The sequence below is a fragment of the Vipera ursinii genome (genome assembly GCF_947247035.1).
Source record: "Vipera ursinii genome assembly, chromosome: Z".
Lineage (NCBI taxonomy): Eukaryota > Metazoa > Chordata > Lepidosauria > Squamata > Viperidae > Vipera > Vipera ursinii.
Genome location: NC_139517.1, coordinates 26,533,549 through 26,557,353, shown reverse-complemented (window position 1 = coordinate 26,557,353; position 23,805 = coordinate 26,533,549). Strand labels below are relative to the sequence as shown.

Below are 23,805 nucleotides of genomic sequence, written 5' to 3'. Positions count from 1 at the left end.
AAATGTAACTAAATAAATAAAATAAATAAAATAAAATCAGACTCTGCAATAAACTCAGATATCAGTTTTCTTCTGATTTTTGCCATCACAATCTAACATAAACATTTTCTACAATATCAAGTCTTTATTTCACATGGAAAAAAGAGATATGGTACTGATCTGGGTTGTTTTGATTGTTGTAGCTATTGGAAAGCAACTGGATGTGCACAGACTTGTTTACATAATTGCAATGCTTGCAGAGAACTTATGACTGATTAGTACATACCCTGTCTAAGCCAATAATTGAGCACAGACTCAGTCAATCTTTTCCTGACTAGCAACAGCTGCCTCTCTCCACTGCTCAGATTCACATGAAACATGTAAACTTCATTTTTCTTCCATAAAACAGGAAAAAATAAACTGCTGGCTTTTGTGAATTTATCATCTGTAATCTCCAGAATAACATATTTTAATCTCTTTTCCCAAGCATGAAGTATAACCTTCATGTTGGTATCCCAAGAGATGGGAGGTAGAATGAATCAGACTTCTCCAGAAGTTTCATGTGACCACTTCCATGAAACTGAACATGCAACTCATTCACTGCTGTGACCAAGAGACCTGTTCAGTGGAAAGCTCATACGGGGCATTGAGACAATTAAGGACTTAACTCCTAAGGTCTGTATATGACAGACATGTCAAACACAAGGCCCAGGGGCCGGATCCGGCCCTCAAAGTGGTTTCATGCGGCCCGTGAAGCCATCCTGGAAACAGTGAGGGAACAGCCCCCACTGCCTTGGCCCTGGCCCAGAGACCCTCCTTCTGCCAGAGACCCTCAGATCTCTCCCGCTCCTGCCCAGGCCCCCATAGGCACCCTTGATGCGAACGATGTAGAGCTGGCCACATTAGCCACGCCCAACCAGTAGGCCACGCCCACCCTGGCTTTACCCACCCGGCCCCTTGAGGGCAACCACAATGCTGATGCGGCCCTCAATGAAATTGAGTTTGACACCCCTGGTATATGACCATTGGCAGGGAGGGGAATACCTGTTTCAGCTTTGGAAGTAGCCCATAACTTTGCTTTCGCAAAGTCCAATTCCTGTCCAAATATAAATGTTATTAACATACCTGGGGCCACCGGGACACAGAATCCTTTTTCATTCCTCACAACCTCATTCCGGTCAATATCATACTGAATTATTTCAAATTTTGTCATTTTCTGGAGCAGAACAGACAAAAATTGGTAAGAGCCATAAGGCAGAAATTCTAAGCAACTTCAGCAGCTTGTAGGTTACAAAGAACCCTGCAACTCTTTGTGTGTCCCTAGGGAAAATATTCCCAATTTGGTGACTGCTAAATGATAGAATAATGACATTTTGTACTTTTATCCAAAAATTAGAATTAATACAGGTGGGTGGTGATTTTGGGGTATTTTTACTTTATGTTTTAAAATAGAAATCCCTGAAGGAAACAAAACCCATAAATTGCATCCTTGCCATTTCTCCTTCAGGGTACCAATTTAGCATCGCCAAATGTACAGTTCATAAAACTGTCTTCCCTCCAATAGCATCAAGGCAATGTAACCATCTCCCACCTTATCCAAATCATATACAGAGGGAGATTGGGCTGGATGAATTGCCTGAGCATACCCAATAGGCTTTGCAGCTGACCAGATGTCTAAATCAAGGTTTCCATTTTTAAGATACTGCTCTCTTTGCAGGACTAGCAACCTGGTGCTCTTCAAGTCATACCCACTCTTGCCATAACCATACTGATATTGATGTTGCATGATAGGTGCCACCTGTTCAACTATATATATTTGAACAAGTGGCATCTATATCCAGTTTGTAAACACAATGACAATTAAATTTAAGGATCTAATAGAGGATGTGGGTTATCAAGGATCTGCAAGGCAACCATTTTACCACATCATTCCCCCACATACACAAATGTATTGGTTAGCCAGATGGTGTCACTACTCTCTAGTACATACTCCAGTTTGTATACCCTCTTCCACCATAATCTTTCCCTGCTACAGAAGATTGGAGGGGGTGTGTGTTGTTCCTTAGAAATTTGCCCAACTCTCTGATTACTTGAAAATACAAATATTTTTCATCTCACTCATCACTATAATATTAGTGATAATCTTTTATGAAATTTTTAGAGGCATGATAACTTTCTCCCACTCTACGTTTTTCAGGATTCTGTATGTTCTCACATGATATCTTTCCTTCAAAGATATCATAGACTCAATTGCACATTTAGTTTATTTCTCTTTCTTCCATGCCAGATTTTTTTTTTAAAAAATGTAAAGTCCTTACCAATTTTTTTTTAAAAATCTCCATAGAATTAATTGGCTGAAATATACTTTCAGTCACATCATAGGTTTGACAAACCTAATATGGGCTTCAAGAAATCTAAATAGGTTCCTTACTAATAAGAAGGAATTGGCTGATAGTGTTAAAGTGCTGGAGACTCTGAGTGCAAATGACTCATTGTTAAAGTTCCTGTTTTTAACATAATTTTAAAAAAACTAGTTAAAAACTAGTTAAATGCATGCCATGGATTTTAGAAAGGCCCATTTTAACAATGAGAGAGAAAAAAAGAGAGAGAGTTCTTTAATAATTGACCTACTCCTTAACACTGGAAATCAAATGGATAACTTTGGACAGTCACTGTCCCCCAGGCCTAAGAGAAAGGCAAAGACAAACTACTTGCAAAAGACTTGGAACTGCAAAGGTGCCAGAGGAGTGTTGTCACCCTTCAAGTAAAAGGATTCTAGTAATCAAGCAGTGACCTAACATCAATATTGAAAGTTATTAGAGCAGATGATAAAACAGGGCTTTTGCAAGCATCTTGAAGTCAATGTCAGGATTGCTAGGAATCAACATGATATTGTCCAGAGTAGATCAGATGGAACAAATATTGTCTCTTTCTTTGACAAAGCAGCTACCTTATCAGACAAATAACAGAACAGAACAATAATTGGAAGTGACTTTGAAGGACTTGTAGTCCAACCTTTGGCTCAAGCAGGAAACTGTACACTATTTCAGATAAAGAGTTGTCGTATCTTTTCTTCAAAAGAAATACAGAGAATGTTGGGGGGCAGGGTTACCGCAGTTTCAGCAAAGAAATTACTTAACTTCAGAGATTCAGCATTAATAGCTGTAGGTAAAGAGCAGAAAGCAAAGATGTCCTGCAGGTTCTGTTTTGGGCCAATATTAGTCAATCTTTTTATTAATGATTGGAATAAAAAATTGATGAGCTGCTTATCAAATTTGCTGATGACAAAAAATTGAAAGATGTAACCAATGTCCAGAATGATAGAATGAGACCTATCCAGAGTCTAATATGGACAGCTTGAAAGACTGGGGAGAGGAACAAGTTGTCCTTCAACAGGGAAACATTATTTTTTTAAAGACCAAGATGCAAAATTTATAGCTTGGAAGCATTACTCAAGAAAAAGATTTGGTTGTGATCATTAACAATAAGCTGTACATCACCTAGTGATATAAGATAGCTGCTATAATAGCTAATACTTTTGGGGGAGAAGAAGCAATGTATCAATGATGTATGAAACCTCCCCTTGCCTCAGGGAAGGCTGGCTTTATTACATAACAGAACAACAATATTTATTCAGTTCACGGATTTAAAAAACTAATTCCTTCTTCGGGATTCTTCCAAATAGGAATGTCACTCCATTAATGGAACAAGGTGCCCCTCTCCATTTTCTTCTCATTGGTGTGGGTATAATTGTGCTAGGTCCCAGTTCTCCTATCACATTTGCCCCAAATAATGTAACTAAAGCAAGTAGAAGCAAAGATCTTCCATGAAGGGAATGCAGAATAGGAAATCATCATTGATGGATCTGTAATATTATCTCAAAGACCTCAAGCTATTAATCACAAGGTGTTTGATTCAAATCTCATTTTCCTTTGTCATGTTCATTATCTATTTGTCTGAAATAATAATATTGTGTCCTTTACAGGATTGTTATAGTCTTTATGGAGGACCTATAACACATTTCAGTGTAAACAAATGGTAAATATTATTACGAGGTATAATATATTATTCCAATGATTTAGTTGTGTTCCAAATGTCCTTGGCTTCAGTCCTGGAAACTGATGTACTGCTGCAGAAACAGTCCTAGGGATGTTAGGAATTTGAACTACTGCAAAATCACTATCATTTACAGAGGGTAAACTAACATGTTAACATCTTATTAACTAAAGAGTCCCTCTTAAAGGGAGATGGGTGGTTTATTTTTAGATAGATAGATAGATAGATAGATAGATAGATAGATAGATAGATAGATAGATAGATAGATAGGATGGATGGATGGATGGATGGATGGATGGATATTCCTGCCAAAAATCTGAGATGACTAGAAAAAGAGAAATGTTCAAACAGAAGGAAGGAGCACATATTTATTTTAGTTATATTTAGTTGCATATAAATATGACAGCCTTTAGTTTCTGATAATGCTCAACAATACTATTTCATCATTTAGTGAGATGGTCCTATACTGGGAATCCTGCAGTATATGCCATTTCACACAACACTTTGTCTATTTAAAACTAAGAGCTTCTTTAAGCATTCATGAATATAGATCCATGTTTCTTAACCTTGTTAGCTTTAAGATAGGCGGACTTCAACTCCCAGAATTCCCCAACCAGTGCAACACCTTCACTATCATATAGATAGTGAAAAGGTGGGTTTGGCTGCTAAATAATTTTCTAATTTAAGGCCAGACCTCTAGCCTCAGAAAAGTAATATATTACTTCTCTGGACAAAACAATTTCTATAATGTCCAAACAAATTTGAATTATAAGAATCAAAGTTCAAGCAATAATACAAAATTGAAGGTGCTACAATGGTAACTGGAATTGTGTTTTCATCCATTAGTTTCCTCATCAAAATGTCTACAACATCCCAGTTTGATTTTATTACCTTAGAGAGGAAGTTAATCCTTCCTACAGCTCCAACTTTCCCAGTGTAGTTAATAAAGCCAAGATTCCCTTCTGTAGCTCCATAGAATTCATAAACCTTAAGGCATCCAAATCGGCACAGAAATTCTTTCCAGACCTCTCTTTTCATGCCATTGCCTATGGCCAGTTTCACACTATGATCACGATCATTGTCCTTCTGCAAAGTGAGTTAGCAAACAAATCTTTATAATGTTCAGTAACATTTATTAATATATAGTTTCTTGATCATCTATGCTAAATAAGAGTCAAAAATTATTATTTTTAATTTCTAAAATATCTTGGCTAGATTGCTACATTACAGTAGGTAAGGATGCATAGGGAAAATATGCACAATACTCAGTAACTTTGATAGTGTACTTTTTGCATATGCATACTGCACACCCTAATTCTAAATTGGCTGGAATGGTTGCAGTGGTCTTTGCTGAATATACATCAAGACTGGAAAATCTTGGACTTCCGGGTGGCAAGGCTCCGTTGATGGCAGTCATTTTGACCGTCAGCCCTGTTGATTCCGTTTAAACCGCGAAAACAGTGACAATCAGTTGTTTCGTGGTTTGGGAACCCCCCCTCGGGAGAAGAGGGGAGGGTGAGCATTCAGGTAGAGGTGGAGCTCCCCTAGACCCCCAGAATGATTAATCTGGGGGCCGAAGGGTGAGAGCTCGCTTGGAGCCTGAATTTAACTCCGGACTCTGGGACCTCTGTTTTAAGGCTTTAGAACAGAGCAGGATGCTGCAACCATCCCTGCATTCAAGATTGTACTTTGGATTACTCGGACACAGGCAGAGCTGAGCAGGAGAATTTTGAAATAGCAAGTACATGATCTTTAACTCTGGCGTGCTACTTTTTTTTCTTCTCCAAAGTTTAATTTAAAAGAAAGGGAGGAAGATGGCACCAGAATGAATGTTCGGAGAGAACGGGAAGGAAAAAAAAAGACAAAGGCGGAAGACAGAAAGTAGGTCTTTAAAGTTGTAAAAGACTCTTTTAAAAATTTCTGAAGCTGGTATAAAAGAGATTTAAAAGATTTGGAGAATTAAAAGGGAAGTAACAAAGTTGCAACTTGGGTTTCTAAGCTAAATCGTGACTTTCACATAAGGATTGGGTGGAAAAGTGAAAGTGAGAAACGAAAGTTAATGGGTGTTAAAATGGCTTCTAAACTGCCTAGAGCTCCCGTTTCTAAAAGCGCAAGGGCATCACCAGTTCAACAACAATCTGCACTTCAGACCTTGATGCCATCCCCCACAGCACCCCCACTTACATTAACATTAAAAGACTTACAAGAGGCTTTAAAACTTCAATCTGAGCAAATGGCGGAGCTCATTAATGAGAAAAATAAGGAAATAAGAGAGGATATCTTACTGGCTTTTCAGGGGTTAGCAGTTTGTATTGAGTGTTTGGATGAATGCGTGGAAGAGGTTAACCAAAGCAAATTGATACTGGAAGCTAAAATGTGCAAAGCTGAGAATAAAATGGATAAAATTGATGATGAGGTGGTAATGATACAATATAGAGACATGGAGTTTGCCTTGAGGATAAGAGGTCTGAAAGAAAACCCACAAGAAAACTTGGAAGAGATATTTGCTAAGGCTGTGGCACCTATATTGGGATGGCGAGTTGAAGACTTTATAATGGAAATAGATAAAATATTTCATATCAACTCCTGGATTGCTAGGCAAAGAAAATTACCAAGAGATGTGGTTGTTTATTTTACAAAGAGAATGATCAGAAATGTGATCATTCAAGCTTTTTATCATAACAGATTTAAAGTGGCTGATCAAGAGATCCTAATTTTGAAAGAAATTCCACCAAGAATTTTAAGAAAAAGGAAAGAGTTTGTTTTCCTGGCAGATGAATTTTAGATGGGAGATACCAACTGGGATAGTGGTGAATTATACAGGTACAAGATATCGCCTTAATACAGTTCTGAAGGCACGAGATTTTCATTGTAATGTACTGAAAGCAGGTTCATCGCCACCCCCAGAATTCAAAAGAGGAAAGGAAGAAAGAGCATGACAGGCACAAATGGAAGGCATACAACAAGGTGAAGAAATCACCTCACTGATTGTAAAAGAAGTACAGCAAACTCTGGAAACTGTGCAGCCCCTGGCACCATTAGAAGAACCAAAGGGTCAAAGAATGACACAGGCTGCGACCAGACGAAAGGAACAACAACAATAACAACAGAAAGAGTATCCTATAATCACCGTTCAAGAATCCACTAATAATGAAGCAGTGGAAGGAGCGAGACCAAAGAGGCAGGTGGGAGCTCTATGGGGCATGCCTACCCAGAGTATATCTTTGACCATCCCCAGGTACAGAGTTGCAACTTGCCGTGAGAGGGCGGGGGTGACCTGTTTACTGGGGCACCCAGCTAAGTGGCAGTGCAGCTGGGTGTGGATCCAGATATTTTCTTTTCCGGCCTTCGACCCTCCTATGGACTTGATCATCTCCAGGACTACCTATTCTGGACTTGCTGGACTAACATGTGACAATATACTAGCACGGACTTGCTCGCCCTCAGGGGTGCCCCCCTCGCCTGGGTGCGACCCGCCTCTTTAAATTCTAACCTCGATGAAGGGCCCGAGTTCTGGGTCTCTGAGAGATGGCTGGGCAGGGGTAGGGGCCGTCAACATAAATGTAACAAGAGGCCCCTGATTTTGTTTTTATCAAAAAAAATTACGGGGTTGGGGAGGGGGGTGGATGATAGGGGTTGTTTGGCTTTGGGGGGCGGCCAATCAACCATAGTTCAGGCCAGACTTGGGTCTGACCGCGCGGGGGGAGAACGAGGGGTCGTTGTCTCTGGGGCTCATGAGCGGGTCGTGGGATTACCAATTCCCATGACGGGGAATGGCAGCAGGCGGATAGACAGGGGGCCATATCGTTACCGGGAGCACCGTCTCCGCTATTTGCAAGCGGTGGGGCGCTCCGACCCTCTGCTTCTTTCCCGAGGTTCCGGGAGCGAGGATGTGCAGCCTCCTGAGCTCCGGCTGGTGTACCTGAATGCCAGGTCCATGGTCAACAAAGCTCCCCTTATTAGGGATTTAGTTGAGGGTGAGCATGCGGACCTGGCTTGCATCACGGAGACTTGGTTGGGCCCAGAGGGTGGGGTCCCTTTGGTTGATCTTTGCCCACCAGGCTTCCGGGTGCTACACCAGCCTCGAGCTCAGGGTAGGGGTGGGGGAGTGGCGGTGATCGTTAGGGAGACCTTATGTCCGCGGGAGACCACCGTTCCTCAGATAGTCGGGTGTGAGTCTCTCTTTATGAGATTTGGCTCTGGGGCGCAGTTGGGCTTGCTGCTCGTGTACATTTCGCCTAGTCGCGTAGCGGCAGCCCTGCCCGAGCTGCTCGATGTCCTCTCAGGGTTGGTGGTTGAGTTCCCCAAACTTATAGTTTTGGGAGACGTCAACCTACCATCCCTGGGAGGTTCATCTGAGCTTGCTCGGGAGTTCATGGCTTCCATGACGGCCATGGACCTGACGCAGGTAATTTCTGAGCCAACTCATGAGGGAGGCCACACCCTTGACCTGATTTTCTTATCTGGACGGTGGTTGGATGATCTTGGTGGGGGCTTTCCATTTATTATGCCCCTGTCATGGACCGATCATCACCTCCTGCGGCTGGTCTTCCATTTTGCCACCCCTCGCCGTGGAGGTACGGAGCCAACTAGATGGTACCGCCCCAGATGCCTAATGGATCCTGAGAGATTCCAAGCGGCGCTGGGGTCTCCACCTGCCTCCATTGCTCACAGCTCGGCGGATGCCTTAGTGGAAGCCTGGGAAAGGGCAGCCACTGAGGCACTCGACCGGGTTGTACCCTTGCGGCCCCTGACCCCGCGCAGATCCCAGCGAGCTCCATGGTTCTCCGCGGAGCTCCGGGAGATGAAGCGTCGGAAACGGGGCCTAGAGAGCTGCTGGAGGTCCAGCCGATCTGAACCCGACCGATTGCGGTTAAGAACCTACATTAGGTCTTATCTCGCTGCGATGAGAGAGGCGAGGTGTAATTACTTCTCCACCCTCATCGCGTCCGCAGACAATCGCCCGGCCGCTTTGTTTAGGGTGACTCGCTCCCTTCTTAATCAGGAGGTGAGGGAGGATCCCTTGCAGGGTCGTGCCGAGGAGTTTGGTCAACATCTGTCGGATAAAATCGCTCGGATTCGGACCGGTTTGGACTCCAGCTGGGCAGAGTCTGACGATCAGGACACGGGCGGTCTTGTCAATGTTATCTGGGAGGAGTTTGATTCTGTGACCCCTGATGAAGTGGACAGGATTATGGGGAAGCTGAGTTCCACCACATGCTTATTGGACCTGTGCCCTTCTTGGCTGGTTTACGCAGCTAGGGAGAGGACACGAGGCTGGCTCCAGGTGGTTATATCTGCTTCTTTGAGTGAGGGTTATTTCCCCACCGTCTTGAAGGAGGCGGTGGTGAGACCTCTCCTCAAGAAGCCTGCCTTGGACCCAGCTGTATTGAACAACTTCCGTCCAGTCTCCAACCTTCGCTTTCTTGCGAAGGTTGTTGAGAGTGTGGTGGCGCATCAGCTCCCTCTGGTCCTGGATGAAGCGGATTATCTGGACCCTTACCAATCGGGTTTCAGGCCCGGGCACAGCACGGAGACGGCATTGGTCGCTCTGGTGAATGATCTCTGGAGGGCTCGGGATAGGGGGTATTCCTCTGTCCTAGTCCTATTAGACCTCTCGGCGGCTTTTGATACCATCGACCATGGTATCCTGCTGCAGCGTCTCAGGGGATTGGGAGTGGGAGGCACGGTTTTTCAGTGGTTCTCCTCCTATCTCCTGGGACGCTTGCAGTCGGTGTTGGCAGGGGGGCAGAGGTCGACCCCTAGGACTCTCGCTTGTGGAGTTCCTCAGGGGTCGGTCCTCTCGCCTCTCCTGTTCAACATCTATATGAAACCGCTGGGTGAGATCATTCGTGGTTTTGGAGTTGGGTATCATCAATATGCTGATGATACCCAACTTTTTATTTTGACCCCAAACCACCCCAGTGATGCCCTCGCTGTGATGTCCCGTTGCCTGGAGGCGGTTCGGGTCTGGATGGGGAGGAACAGACTTCAACTCAACCCTGACAAGACTGAGTGGCTGTACATTCCGGCTTCCCGAGACACCTGGGATGTTCCACCTCTTTCTATGGGGGGTGAGCTTTTACCCCCTGTGGATAGGGCTCGCAACTTGGGAGTCCTCCTAGATTCACGACTCACTTTGGAGGATCACATAGTGGCCGTGACTAGGGGGGCTTTTGCCCAGGTTCGCCTGGTGCGCCAGTTGCGGCCCTATCTGGATCGGGAGGCCTTGTGTACGGTCACTCATGCGCTCGTGACCTCTCGCCTAGACTACTGTAACGCTCTCTACATGGGACTTCCCTTGAAGACTACTCGGAGGCTCCAACTGGTACAGAATGCGGCCGCAAGAGTTGTCTTGGGAGTTTCCCGGTACTCCCATGTTACACCTTTGCTCCGTGAGCTGCATTGGTTGCCAGTTGTCTTCCGGGTAAGGTTCAAGGTTTTGGTTATGATCTTTAAGTCCCTACATGGCATGGGTCCGCGATACCTCGAGGACCACCTGCTGCCGGCGTCGACTCCCCTCCGCCCTGTGCGCGCCCACAGAGAGGGCCTCCTCAGGGTGCCTCCTGTCAAGGAATGTCGACTGGTGGCCCCCAGGGGGAGGGCCTTCTCTGTGGGTGCTCCGGCGTTATGGAACCAACTGCCGGTCGAGCTCCGGATGGCATCAGACCTCCGATCCTTCCGTCGCGGGTTGAAGACCCATTTATTTGAACTAGCGGGTCTGGCCTGATGGGGGTACTTGGGTTTTTTATTGGTTTGTTTTAGTATTCTGGTTTTAACTTGGGCATTAATTTAATTATTTTTTAATGTTTGTATTGGTGTTTATATTTATGCCCTGTGAACCGCCCTGAGTCCCTTTGGGAGAAGGGCGGTATAAAAATCTCAATAAATTAAATTAAATTAAATTAAATTAAATTAAATTAAATTATGGATCTGCAAGATACGCTCCAAAAGCTTCAAGTCGCAAAAGATGGCGACAAAGTTTCTAACATGGAATGTTAATGGTCTAAACTCTCCACAAAAGAGAAAGAAAATATTTCAGTATTTAAAACAATTTAAAAATGATGTTACATGTTTGCAGGAAACGCATATTTGTGCATCAGATCAAAAATATTTGATAAATTCCAGATTGGGTATACAATTTACTGCATCTGCTCCAGACAAGAAAAACGGAGTAGTTATTTATGTGAAGAAGGACTTAACAGCTAACCTAATTGAAGCAGATAAACAAGGAAGATATATTATAATTGAACTTTTAATAGAAGGGAAGAAAATAGTTTAATTGGAATATATGCACCCAATCAACAGCAAGGAGAATTTTACAAACTTCTACACAATAAAATAACTCAATGGGATTATAAATCGTGTATTTTAATGGGTGACTCGAATGGAGTGTTGGACACACAGAAAAATAAAAAAGGACCTTTTAAAAGTACTCCAAATCATGCTAGATTGCCTAAATCTTTTTTTGATATGAAAGACGATTTGGAATTGAGAGATGTTTGGAGAGAACGAAACGTGGAAGAAAGGGATTTTTACTTTTTTCTCTGATAGACATCAATCTTTTTCTAGGATTGATTTTGTACTAACTACTAATGATTTTTTTTCTAGGGTTAAGAAGATTAAGATATGTCCAAGAACTTTATCAGACCACAGTCCAGTATGGATGGAATTGGACCAGGGGAAGGGAGACAGGACATCCTGGAGGTTAAATGAAAATTTGTTTAGATATGAGGAAAATGTGGAAGAATGTAAAAAACAAATGAAAGAATTTTTTACTATAAATATGCATAAGGGTACTCTAATTGAAATGGTTTGGGACGCAAGTAAAGCTTATATGAGAGGAGTTTTAATATATTTGAATAATAAACATAGCCGTAGATTGGAATATAAGCGTAAGGAGTTAGAGGAGGAAATAAAGATGAAAGAGAGGGCTTTTATCTTGAACCCATCTAACAAGAAGGTGAAAGAAGCAATTAATTTGTTAAGAGGGCAGCTTAACATGCTGATGGCAGAACAAGTGGCAACTAATTTACAATATGCTAAACATAATACCTTTTACAATGCTATTAAGCCGGGTAGGTGGCTAGCTTCTTATTAGAGAAGATGGAGTTTGGGGATAAGTTTTTACAACCTATTAGGGCAATATACCAGAAACAAACAGCTCAAATAATAATTAATGGTAGTTTAACAGAAGCTTGCAAAATTGAAAGGGGATTCAAGACATGTCCGTTGTCACCATTGCTGTTTGTTTTAACATTGGAAATATTACTGATTAAGATACGTGATTCAAATAAAATAAAGGGAATTAAAATAAAACATCAAGATTATAGATTAAGAGCGTTTGTGGACGACTTGGTTATTACATTAAGTCAAAGCTACTTATGACCTGTCCTCCTGGTCATATGACTAAATTTTGGGCACTCAGCAATCAGCTCATGTTTAAGGCTGTCTGCAGCACTCCATGGTTGCATGATCACAATTTACAATAGTTTTGCCAGAAATCAGTGTTTACTTCCAATTTCTTGCAAAAACTGCTCCAAAGCAAATAATGGGTTTGTTTAACAATTGCAATGTTCACTTAATGACCACAACATTTGCTTAACAACCAACCATAATGGAAAAGGCCATAAAATCAAGTCCAGTCATATCGTGACCCACTTTACAACCATTGTGACTTACATCACAATTTGAGCACTACCTTTAGTTCTTCTTTCATACCAGCAGCTGATAGCAAAGAAGAAATTTTCTTAGGCAAAGTTGTAAATATACTCCATTAAGCTCATAGCTGCATAGGTTCTCCTCCCCTTCTGAAGGCTAACCCCTATCCCTGAATGCTAAACCCACAATTCACAAATGCAGGTGTAAAGTACAATGTTATTTTAACATAAACTCTATTGTAATCAAGGGAGAAATGCCAAAGCCTCAAGGTAGCTGGGAGGGTATTTTTGAACAAACATGCTTTTGGAGACTGAGATATTGTTCCCTCAAAACAAACCACAGAGACAATAGGGCTTCAAAATAAATTCCTGTTGAGGTCATTGGAGGTAGTTAAAGCCTAATTTCCAAGTGTGAGATTAGAAAAGGCAGGGTTTTCAGAAATGTATGAATGCAGAAGTTAATGTGTACATGGAGTATTTATGTATGCATAATGAACTGATATACCCAAGATATAAGGAAAATAGCAGAATTATTCATATTTATTCTTTCCAACCTTCATCTCCCTACCCCAAATTCATTCATTCATTCATTCATACATTCATTAATGTATTTATATGCCTTTTCTGATTACCTTTGGTGCATTACATAAATAGCGCATTGTTTCTCCCACATATTGGATTACAGAAACATGATATCGCCTGCAGTCATTCCAGAAATTTGAAACAGAGAACTTCGGCCCTAAAACACATGTAGCTCCTTGTGGGGGAAAAAACAAAACAAAAACAAATGGAAGATTGTTTTCATCAGAAAACCAGTGTTGAATGAAGAGGTCTGACAGCTGTTTTTTCCTTCCAAATAAAATGTGGCCACTAAAGAATACAGTACTTTGGAAAAATCAAAACGTGTATTTTTGTCCATTGATTGCTTTGAACAAATGACTCATTGTGTTTTCTTGAAGGCATATTTTTGACATATTTAAATTCTCTCCCTCCCTTTCTTTCTCTATTTTCTCCAAATGCTGGGATTAGATATGTGGTTTGCAGATTCAGGGAATTTGTTGTCCCAATACTTCTGGAAGAAACCATATTGGGGTGGTCCGGATTGTCAGTGGAATCTTTCCTTTTTTGATGTTGTTTTTGACTATTTTTTTCCTATTTGGAGTATATTTGTTTATTAATTCCATATTTAGTTATGTCAAATGATGTGCGCTAAGAATTTTACACTGAGAGTAGACTTTGCAATAATCCATACTTCTTTCTTTTCCATGATCCATGTTTAGACCAGGGCTTTTCAACCGGTGGTACGCATACCACCAGTTGTACATTGGCACCTGGCAGGTGGTATGCAACCCTGCCTAGCCTAGACAAGTGAAGCAGGGGGAAGGAACTAGCTAAAGCGGCACAGCAAAGGCCTTGCTGTGAGAGAGTCCTCAGGAGCTGCAGAGTGCTGTGCTGAGACAAAGGCCCCAGGATCATTACTTCCAGCACAGAAAGGAGGAGGAGGAAGACAGAGACAGGAAAGGACATAAAAGGAGGCAGTTTTGAAAAAGAGGGAGAGGGGGGGAAAAGACATCAGAGAAAGAGTCAGAAGAGAAAAGGCTTTGTCAGCAAAGTGGTGAGAGAGGGAGAGAGGGAGAGGGAGAGGGAGAGAGAGGAAATGTTTTGGGGGCAAAATGTGTGTGTGAGAGAGGGGGGCTTTTGCAAGTGAAGGCTGAGAGAAAGTACGAGGGGCTTCTGCGAGCGAAGGCTGAGGGAGAGAAGCATGAGGGGCTTTTGGAAGCGAAGGCTGAGGGAGAGAAGCGTGAGGGGCTTTTGGAAGCGAAGGCTGAGGGAAAACGGGAGGGGCTTTTGCGAGCAAAGGCGGAGGGAGAGAAAACGTGGGGCTTTTGTGAGCGAAGGCTGAGGGAGAGAAAGTGTGTGGGGCTTTTGCAAGCGAACGCTAAGGGAGAGAAAGCATGAAGGGCTTTTGTGAGCGAAGGTTGTGGGAGAGAAAGCGCTGGAAGCTTTTGCGAGTGAAGGCTGAGGGAGACAAAGTGCAAGGGGCTTAAGGCTGAGGAGAGAGGAGAGGGAGGAAGCAGGGCCAACCAGCCACCTCATCATCAAGGTAGTGGTGCATATTAATAAATATTGAGAAATTCATCATACATTTGTCAGTGTTAAGGGGAAGTGATTCAGCAAAGGAACAGCCACCAAAGGAATTAAAACTGGTATTTTTTTCTTTTTTATTTGATTATAGAATAAAATACAAAAATACAGAAGCAAATACTAGGACACAGTGGGGAGGAAAAAGGGAAAAAGAGTGAGGGGGAGAAGGGAAAAAGAAAAGGCATTGACTTCTGACTTCCTCTGTTGCAGTAGAAGGAAGCATTAACATTGAATCTCAACTTTTTACTTTTCCATAATATTATAAACTAGCCATTTCTATAACAACAAATGAATCTAACCAGTAAAACCCAAAATCCACCCCCCCTTTTTTTAGTCATCCAGTTTTTGACACCTTGGTAAGCACTGGTGGTACTCGAATATTGTCATGTCCTAAAAATGGTACAATCTATGAAAAGGTTGAAAAGCCCTGGTTTAGACAACCACGTAACCAGAGATTTCTAGGTCAAATAGCTTACATTAAAAAAAAGTTAAACAAACATTTGATATATTTTAACTCTCTTCTCTTCTCTCCCCCTAGCCCTGTTACTCTCACAGCTCTGATATATTTACTGACTGATAAGGTGATACATACCAACGTCCAGGCACCCTCCAATTCCAATAAGAAGCCCAGCTGAATGGTACAGTGGCAGCGGAGTGTAGATGATGTCGTTGGCATTGATGTCACACAAAGTTAATATGTTGGATATCATGAGCAGCTTCTTTTGGTTGATGATAGCAGCTTTTGGCAATCCTTAAGGGAAAAGAAAGGAAACATAAGGAAAACTCTAGCTATGGGGCAGCATTATTTAATCTTGACCTCTTCCCCAAAAGCTAAACTGCATCTGTCCTAATTACTAATTGAATGGGAGACCACCCAAGCTGTAAACTAATCTTGGAATGTGACCAAAAAATGCTGGAAGACAGTTGGCAAACTACTTCTGTAAGTTGCTAAGAAAACAACAGGTACAAGTCCATACAGTCACCAGGAGTCAAGCTTAGCTGAAAGTAGATTTGATAATGCTTTAATTAACTTCACAAATATATTATCGTTTAACATGTTGTGGGTAACTCAAGGCCACAGCCTATTGATGATGATAATGATAGGCTTTGTAATTTTCTGGGGGAGGGTTCACCTTTTCTTGAGGGGGATTTTTTCTGCAATATTTTCTGAGGTTTTTTTTGTAAGATAGATTTTTAATTAATTATATTACACCAAGCCTATTTGAAGTCATGGAGTATGGTTTTGTATGTTTCCTATCTCAGAATGGCAGAAAGCAAGTAGGTAGAAATTATTTCAAAAGTTGCAAAAAAGAGTTTCAGATACAGTCCTGGACTGTAGGTTGCAATTAAGATGAGGCTATTTTTCACTTGACATAATGCACATCTGCTTCTTTCTTCTTTAATATACATCAGCCACTCTTCAAATCGAGAGATATTCAAAGATTCCCAGACTTTCTCTTTAATCCTTCAGACATACAGTAAATTCCAAAATTGTTCTTCCTTACCTGTGGTCCCAGAGGTAAAAATGTACACAGATGTAGATTTAGCTGTTACATTGGCTCTGTAGGAAGCAGGCACAGGTTCCTCTGAGGCCAATTTAACCTGTCCAAGTAGCGCTTCCACACCATCAGAGGGGGAATTGTCACTGAGATAGAAAACTCGTAACCCTTCATCTTTTAAAACAGGTAGGACATCTTCAATGACATTTTTAAAATCTGAAAACAAGAATGAAGGTAGAGAGCTTTAACTGAATCTTATTTCCTATTGTTTTGTGGGTTGCATTATTCCGCACATAGGCAAGCAATAATGAATTAAAATTCCCCTTGAGTTGAGCTTGATTGCTGTTTTCTTCCTAGCTCATGAATGAATCATGGGCAGATTCTTGATTTTAGTTGTTGGTTACAGGTAAGTCAATTAAAATATTTATGAATTGCCTTTCTAGATATTAAAATGTCTAATTGCTTCTTGACAGAATCACTCTTGGAGTTTTATGAGTTAGTAGATTCAGGCTTCTTTTTCACATATGTTTCATGTAATGTTTCACTGAATTAGAATCAAGACTGAAAACCTTTTAAGGACATTATCAACTCTGTTGGTTTATTTATTTCTGGTTGCCCTTCCATTCCAACACAATGAATTATAGTTAACTTTCTCAACTGCAGGAATGTTTATTCCCTATTTCCATTCTACATTTATGGAAGCGCATTACCTTTTATTTTTTTACAACATTGGGATTATGTAGCAGTATTGTACAAATGTAATTCCACCACTTCAGTAAATCCATAATCTCTGGTTAGTCTAATTGCAAAGAGGTTCCCAGTATTTGATTCATAGATAATTCTAAGACAGGGCTTTTCAACCAGTGGTACAGGTACCACCTGTGGTACATTGGCACCTAACAGGTGGTACGCTACCATCCTAGAAAGTGGTAGCAGGAGAGGGGAATGAGCTGAACTGGTGGCAGCACCACACAACCCTGAGCAAGAGATGGCTGGAACTTCAGGGCTGTCAGGGCTCAGCAAAGTGCCAGTCTCCAGCTGGAGTTCGGCACTGATCCTGGCACTATGCTGAGCCCAGAAGAAGCACTGATCAGCTGGAATGTTGCAGCATCTCCAGGGTCTTGTGATTTACATTCTGATGCTTGGCAACTGATTCATATTTATGATAATCACAGTGTCCCAGGATCATGTGAAGTGACCAAAACCTGCTGCAACCACCCAGCAGAGGGGGGGGAAGAAAACCAAACACACACACACCACACCACCCCCACTGCCAATCCTCAACAGAAATGCTCACAACAATGAAAACCTCAGACAGGAGGAAGAGCTCCGCCAGGTAGGCAGGCAGATGTCTTGCTCGGCTGTGGCTTGGGGGGAACTTTTTTTCAGCACCATTGTAACTTCAAACAGTCACTAAGCGAACTGTTGTAAGTTGTGGACTACCTGTACTTCATCACTTTTTTCCTTTTTTTTTTTTGGTCATCAAGTTTTTGACACCTTGCTAGGCGACTGCTGTACTCAGATGTTGCCACCAGTTCAGCTCATTCCGCTCCCCCACTCTCACTTTTCTAGGATGGTCACGTACCACCTGCTAGGTGCCATTGTACCACAGGTGGTACCCATACCACTGGTTGAAAAGCCCTGTTTACAGTGCTTACCAAAGAAGGTGAGCACAATCTGTAGAGAAGGTACTAGTTGCTTACTGCAAACTGCTCACCCAAAGCCTTGTGAAGACACTTTTTTGAGCCAGGGGGCTCTGACATTTGCTTTGGACCATGTCAAAGCTGCCCATGTGAAAACATTTCAGATAATGCTAAGGGAGAAAGCTGAGAGGAACCCACAGTATTGGTCCAAAGTCTTTGAAGAACGCTCAAATAACTTTGTCAAAAGATTTTGGTTGTTTTTTCCCCCCACTGGCAGGTCATGTGGGATGGAAGGAAATGCAGGTAAGGGTATTGACTAATTGTCCAATAATCTGGATTATTCCAGATTCAGGTGTGAAGGACAGCACCAGTTGCCTGCCTTATCATTGAGTCAGAGATAGGCCTCTGCAGAGGGTACCCACAACATTGAAATAATGGGTGTGATGGAATGATCAAACCTCTGTCCTTTTTTAAACATGCATTCATTGGGTGTAAGAAGGAATCAGCGAAGGAAAATATTTGTAGCTCAGGGTTCAGATGAGGGGTCTTTGGTGCTCTCTGAACTTGGTTGTTTTCTTGCAGACATTTTATTACCCAAACTGGATAACATCATCATTATTAGTAGCGGAAGTGTGCCTGCAGGCAATTTCCCCCCATTTGTGTGCTTTCTGAAGCGTTTAATGCCAATATGTGGTACCAATAAAGGAGAATATTTGTAACTCAGGGTTGAAATGAGGTGTCCTTGGTGCTGTCTGAGCTCGGTTGTTTTCTTGCAGATACTTCATTACCCAAACTGGATAACATCATCAGTGCTACCAGTTCTGCTGACTAGCACTGATAATGTTACCTAGTTTGGGTAATGAAACATCTGCAAGAAAACAACCGAGCTCAGAGAGCACCAAGAACCCCCTCAAGAAGGAATCAGACTTCAGTCTCTTTAGTCACATCCACCATTTGATTTTGTTGGTGCCTATGGATACCCCTAAGCTAAGCCAACAGGCCAGTGTCCCTCACATCAGGGACATTCACTTGTCAAAGAAAGCAGGATATTTTGCATCTTGCAAGAATAATTTACTTTTTTATTAAAGCAAAAACAAAAAACTCAACCCCCACGCACCATCACAAGATTAATTATTTCATCTCTCTTGCATTTATATGCCTACGTCCAGAAACATGGGAGTAGGTGAGTGGTGGTGGAAACTGGCTTGTCCACAAACTTTCCAAACATCATGGACTAAAAAGGAAAATTGCTTCATCCAGAGTTTGAGATATATCCCTGCTCTGCCAGAAATACATTGATTCATCTAACCAACAGAAGCAATAGCAAGGGTCTATACCGGGGTGTCAAACTCAATTTCATTGAGGGCCGCATCAGCATTGCGGTTGCCCTCAGGGGGCTGGGTGGGCGTGGCCTACTGGGTGGGCATGGCCTACTGGGTGGGCGTGGCCAGCTCTACATCGTTCGCATCAAGGGTGCCTATGGGGGCCTGGGCAGGAGTGGGACAGATCTGAGGGTCTCTGGCAGGAGGAGGGTCTCTGGGCCAGGGCCAAGGCAGCGGGGGCCGTTCCCTCACTGTTTCCAGGATGGCTTCGCGGGCCGCATGAAACCACTTCGCGGATCCGGCCCCTGGGCCTTGTGTTTGACATGTCTGGTCTATACAGTTGGAGCACTGATGCAAAGATTGCATAAGCATCACCCTGAGATTCTCTGTTTCCCCCTCAGGCAGGAGATGAGAAGAATTTGACACAGCAGAAATATGCTGTCAGAACATGTTTGGACTATAGTTTCTTGCAAATAGGAAATGAGTCATTATTGTGGTAATGGTCCGTTCACATGAGACTGGAAAATATACTTTGGGTTTTTTTTCTTTCTGTTACATTCATTCCCCCTTTCTTTTGGCATTCAGTTTAAATATCTTTGCTCTCTGTTCAGGCAAAAATGTTTTCTCAATTGCTTTCCCAATAATTTGTTTCTTCCCTCTTTCCAGGAATCTCACTGCTTTGGGGGATTTCACCCATGAGCAAAAAAATATGAAATAAGGGGATAGAAAACAAGTTTTAAATCAGGGGTCATCAAACTTGGCCCTTTTATGACTTGTGGACTTCAACTCCCAGAATTCCTCAGCCAGAGTGCCTGGCTGAGGAATTCTGGGAGTTGAAGTCCACAAGTCATAAAAGGGCCACGTTTGAAGATCCCTGTTTTAAATTATTGAATCATTTTTTTTAAAAAAAAGACCAAATATTTTGTTAGCTAACTAAGGTTTTGAATTCATAGCAGCAGCAGCACACTGTACAAAACTTGGAAGTGAGCAGATAGCTCCTAAAATCAGTCCATACAAGGGTAAAAGAGAAAACTTCACCTGATCTGCTATATTTTCTGCCACAAAACTGAGATTTAGGATTATATTCTAGGCAAAGTGAATTAATTCGGACTGTAAGAATTCAGTTTCTAGAATCTCTGCCTCTGAGACTAGCAAAAACTAAGCTGTAGATCTTTGACTATACCTCAGCTTGGAATCAGTGTACCATATAATCTTTTTTTTTTTTTACAAATTTACAGTACTGTGAAGATTAACATGAAACAAATGAAAGTGCTGGGTCAGAGATATGTGCATGATACAAACTGGCTCATTAAAGCAAACAAGGTCAAAGATCACTGAGATTCCCTTCTCTCCAGGGAGCTGAAATCAAATAGGCTAAGACTCATAGTGCAAATATACATTTCATGATCAGCGAACATGTTTGGTTTAGCTCACCTGGAGTTGTCAGAAGCACTTTGGCGTTGCAGGTTCTCAACACATGCAACAAAGATTTTAATCGGATGTTATAATTGATGCATGCCATGGTGCAACCAATCTTCTCCAAGCCCATCCAGATCCAGATATAGGCAGGGATATTCTTCAAGAAAACAGCCATCGTTTCCCCTTCTTTCAGCCTCACATAGTCCTTCAGCACTCTGGCCATTTGGTTGCTATGTCTGTCAATGTCCCGATAGGAATAAATTTCATCTTCAAAGAGAATGAAAGGCTTCTCTGGATGTTTCAGGACCTTTTCTAAAAAACAGTCCAAGAGGGTGAATGGTGGATTATGCTTTAAATGCTTTTGGGACTTGTATCCTGTCCACAAGAGAGAGAAAAAGAAGCGCAGGTCCAGCCAAAGATAAGGGAAAAAAATATTGGCCAGGAGAGGGAGAAGGAACAAGATCCCCAGCAAAACTGTATAAAAGTCAAGCATATCTACACACTGGTCAGAGATCCAGCACTCTGAAAGCAACAGGCACACACTGGCAGTTGTGTAGAAGGAAAACAAATACCTTAGCAATGAACGGAGAACTTTGCTCCTCCCCTTCCTCCTCCCTTGCAGGAATGTCTTTGGGTGCCTGGCAGTAAATTTTAACCCACATCAAATGCTTTCTTGGATTCTTGTCTAGTTCATCTGCTCAGTGCTGAGAATGGTGTGGGTCTACTCATCTGAGGGTTAAAACAAAGCCTGAATGAAAATGCCCTAAGTAATTAATGAAGATCTTAACAACTCACATTTATAATAGTTTTCCGTGTCTTCATCTCTCCAAAAATCTTGAATGCATTTCAAGTATAACATTACAAAAAATGTCATCCAGTTCCTCCTGCACAGTGAAAATGTTGTGGTTCCAACAGATTTTGCTATCTATTATTTATTAATGCTAATTCAAATAATTTGTTTTGCAAAATTCATGTGTTCTTTAAGGTAAAATACAGGTAGTTCTAAATTAGGAACAGAATTTCCATTGCTAAAAGCAAGGTGGTTGTTGAGTAAGTTGTACCCAATTTTATGACCTTTTTTGCCACTGTGGTTATGCAGATCATTGCAATTGTTAAGTGAACCATGCAGTCATTAAGCATATCCATTTTGCTTCATTTTGCTTGTTAAAAGCAAGCTGGGAAGGTCACAAATGGCAATCACATGAACCTGAGACATTGCAGACATCATAAATACATGCCAATTGCCAAGTATGCAAATTTTGATTATCTAATCATGGGGATGCTATGACAGTCATAAGTACAAGGATTGGGTGTAAGACATTTTACAGAATAACAGAGGGAAGAGACCTTGGAGATTTAACCAATCTGCTCAAGCACGAAAAACTATACCATTTCAGGCAAATCAAAACTGGATGCAATATTCTAAGTGTGGTCTTATCAAGACACTATAAAGTGGTACTAATATAGGTAATCCTCAACTTACAACCACAATTGAGCCCAAAATTTATGTTGCTAAGTGGGTTATGTTATGTTGTTAGGTGGGTTTTACCCCATTTTACAACCTTTCTTGCCACGTTTGTTAAGTGAATCACTGCAGTTGATAAGTTAGTAACACGGTTTTTAAGTGAATTTGGCTTCCCCATTGACTCTGCTTGTCAGAAGATTGCAAAAGGTTATCACATGACCCGACAACACTGTGACCAGCATAAATGTGAGTCAGTTGTTAAGCATCCAAATGGAAAAAATGTGACCATGGGGATGTTGCAATGGTCATTGTGAAAAATGGTCACTTTCTTCAGTACCATTGTAATTTTGAACGGTCACTGTGAACTTTTGTAAGTTGAGGACTACCTATACTTCATGTGATCCTAATTCTATCCCTCTGTTGGCAGCCTAGGACTGCATTGGCTTTTTTGGCAGCTGCAGCACACTGCTGGCTCATATTTAAGTGATTGTCTACTGGGACCAAGAACCTTCTCACATTTACTGGATTGGTTATCGACCGCCCCACTGGTGTGAGAGACCAGTTGGGGTAGGCTTGGCCCTGGGACTCTTTGCTCTCTCCACCCCAAGTTGGACCCCTGCGCCAGAGTGAGAGGACGGCTGGGGCTTCCTTCCTGACCGCCATCTCAGGTGAGAGCTGAGCTGGACTAGTGGATTGAGAGACATACCCACCGGACTCAATATTATTCCATCTGAATACCATCATTCCATCGAACCACCCATTGTAAATATTTGTAATCTTTGCCCTATGTGGACATTTTATTGTTGCATGGTTTGTTACCGTTACTCTGGAGCTGATCTGTATGCCCTCAGGGGGGTTCCTCCCTCTTGGGCACGACCAGCCGCCTGTTTCCACACTCCCCTTAATGATGAGAGGTGGCTAGGCTTAGACAGGGGCCTTGTGTTGAGACACATTAAGAGGCCCGATACATTTTTTAGCCAGTTATTTTAAAAGGTTAGGGGGGAGGGATAGTAGGGTGGGGAGGGAATTATTAACCAGCACTCAGTCTGGGGCTGTTAGGGGTCCTGACGAGACGGGGTTGGGGGAGGTGGTTGCTGGTTCTGTGAATGTTGGGGTGGGGCTTCAAATCTCCACCATGATAGGGAATGGCAGCAGGTGGTTGCACGGAGGGCCGCATCAACATCTGGGATCGCGCCCCCACTATCTGCGTGCGGTGGCACGCTCTGACCCTCCGGTTAGCACCCTTTTGCCCGGGGATGAGGGTGATCAGGCCCCTGAGCTTAGGCTGGCTTATTTTAATGCCAGATCCATCGTTAACAAGGCTCCCCTCATTCAGGACTTGATTGAGGAGGAATGTGCGGATCTGGTGTGCATCACGGAGACTTGGTTGGGCTCGGAGGGAGGGGTTCCTTTGACCGAGTTATTCCCTCCAGGTTTCCATGTGCTACACCAGCCACGGGCTCAGGGTAGGGGCGGTGGGGTGGCGGTGATTGTCCGGGAGACTTTATGCCCGCGGGAGACCACCATTGTCCAGATGGCCGGGAGTGAGTCCCTCCTCCTGAGATGTGGCCCTGGGGCTCAGTTGGGCTTGTTGCTCACATACCTGGCATCCAGCTG

General features: G+C 42.5%; 1 protein-coding gene across 1 annotated transcript in view; it reads right to left on the bottom strand.

Annotated features, from left to right (window-relative positions):
- Nucleotides 1–21,216, bottom strand: part of LOC310648589 (long-chain fatty acid transport protein 2-like) — a gene marked incomplete at its 5' end in the record, with an annotated part of 40,450 nt that extends 19,234 nt beyond the window's left edge. Inside the window, 6 exons of the mRNA XM_083376495.1 lie at nucleotides 1,105–1,195; nucleotides 4,927–5,121; nucleotides 13,328–13,452; nucleotides 15,433–15,591; nucleotides 16,346–16,555; nucleotides 20,739–21,216. Coding sequence (XP_083232621.1) covers nucleotides 1,105–1,195; nucleotides 4,927–5,121; nucleotides 13,328–13,452; nucleotides 15,433–15,591; nucleotides 16,346–16,555; nucleotides 20,739–21,216 — 1,258 coding nt within the window. The remainder of the gene's footprint in view (nucleotides 1–1,104; nucleotides 1,196–4,926; nucleotides 5,122–13,327; nucleotides 13,453–15,432; nucleotides 15,592–16,345; nucleotides 16,556–20,738) is intronic.
- Nucleotides 21,217–23,805: the final 2,589 nt, after the last annotated feature.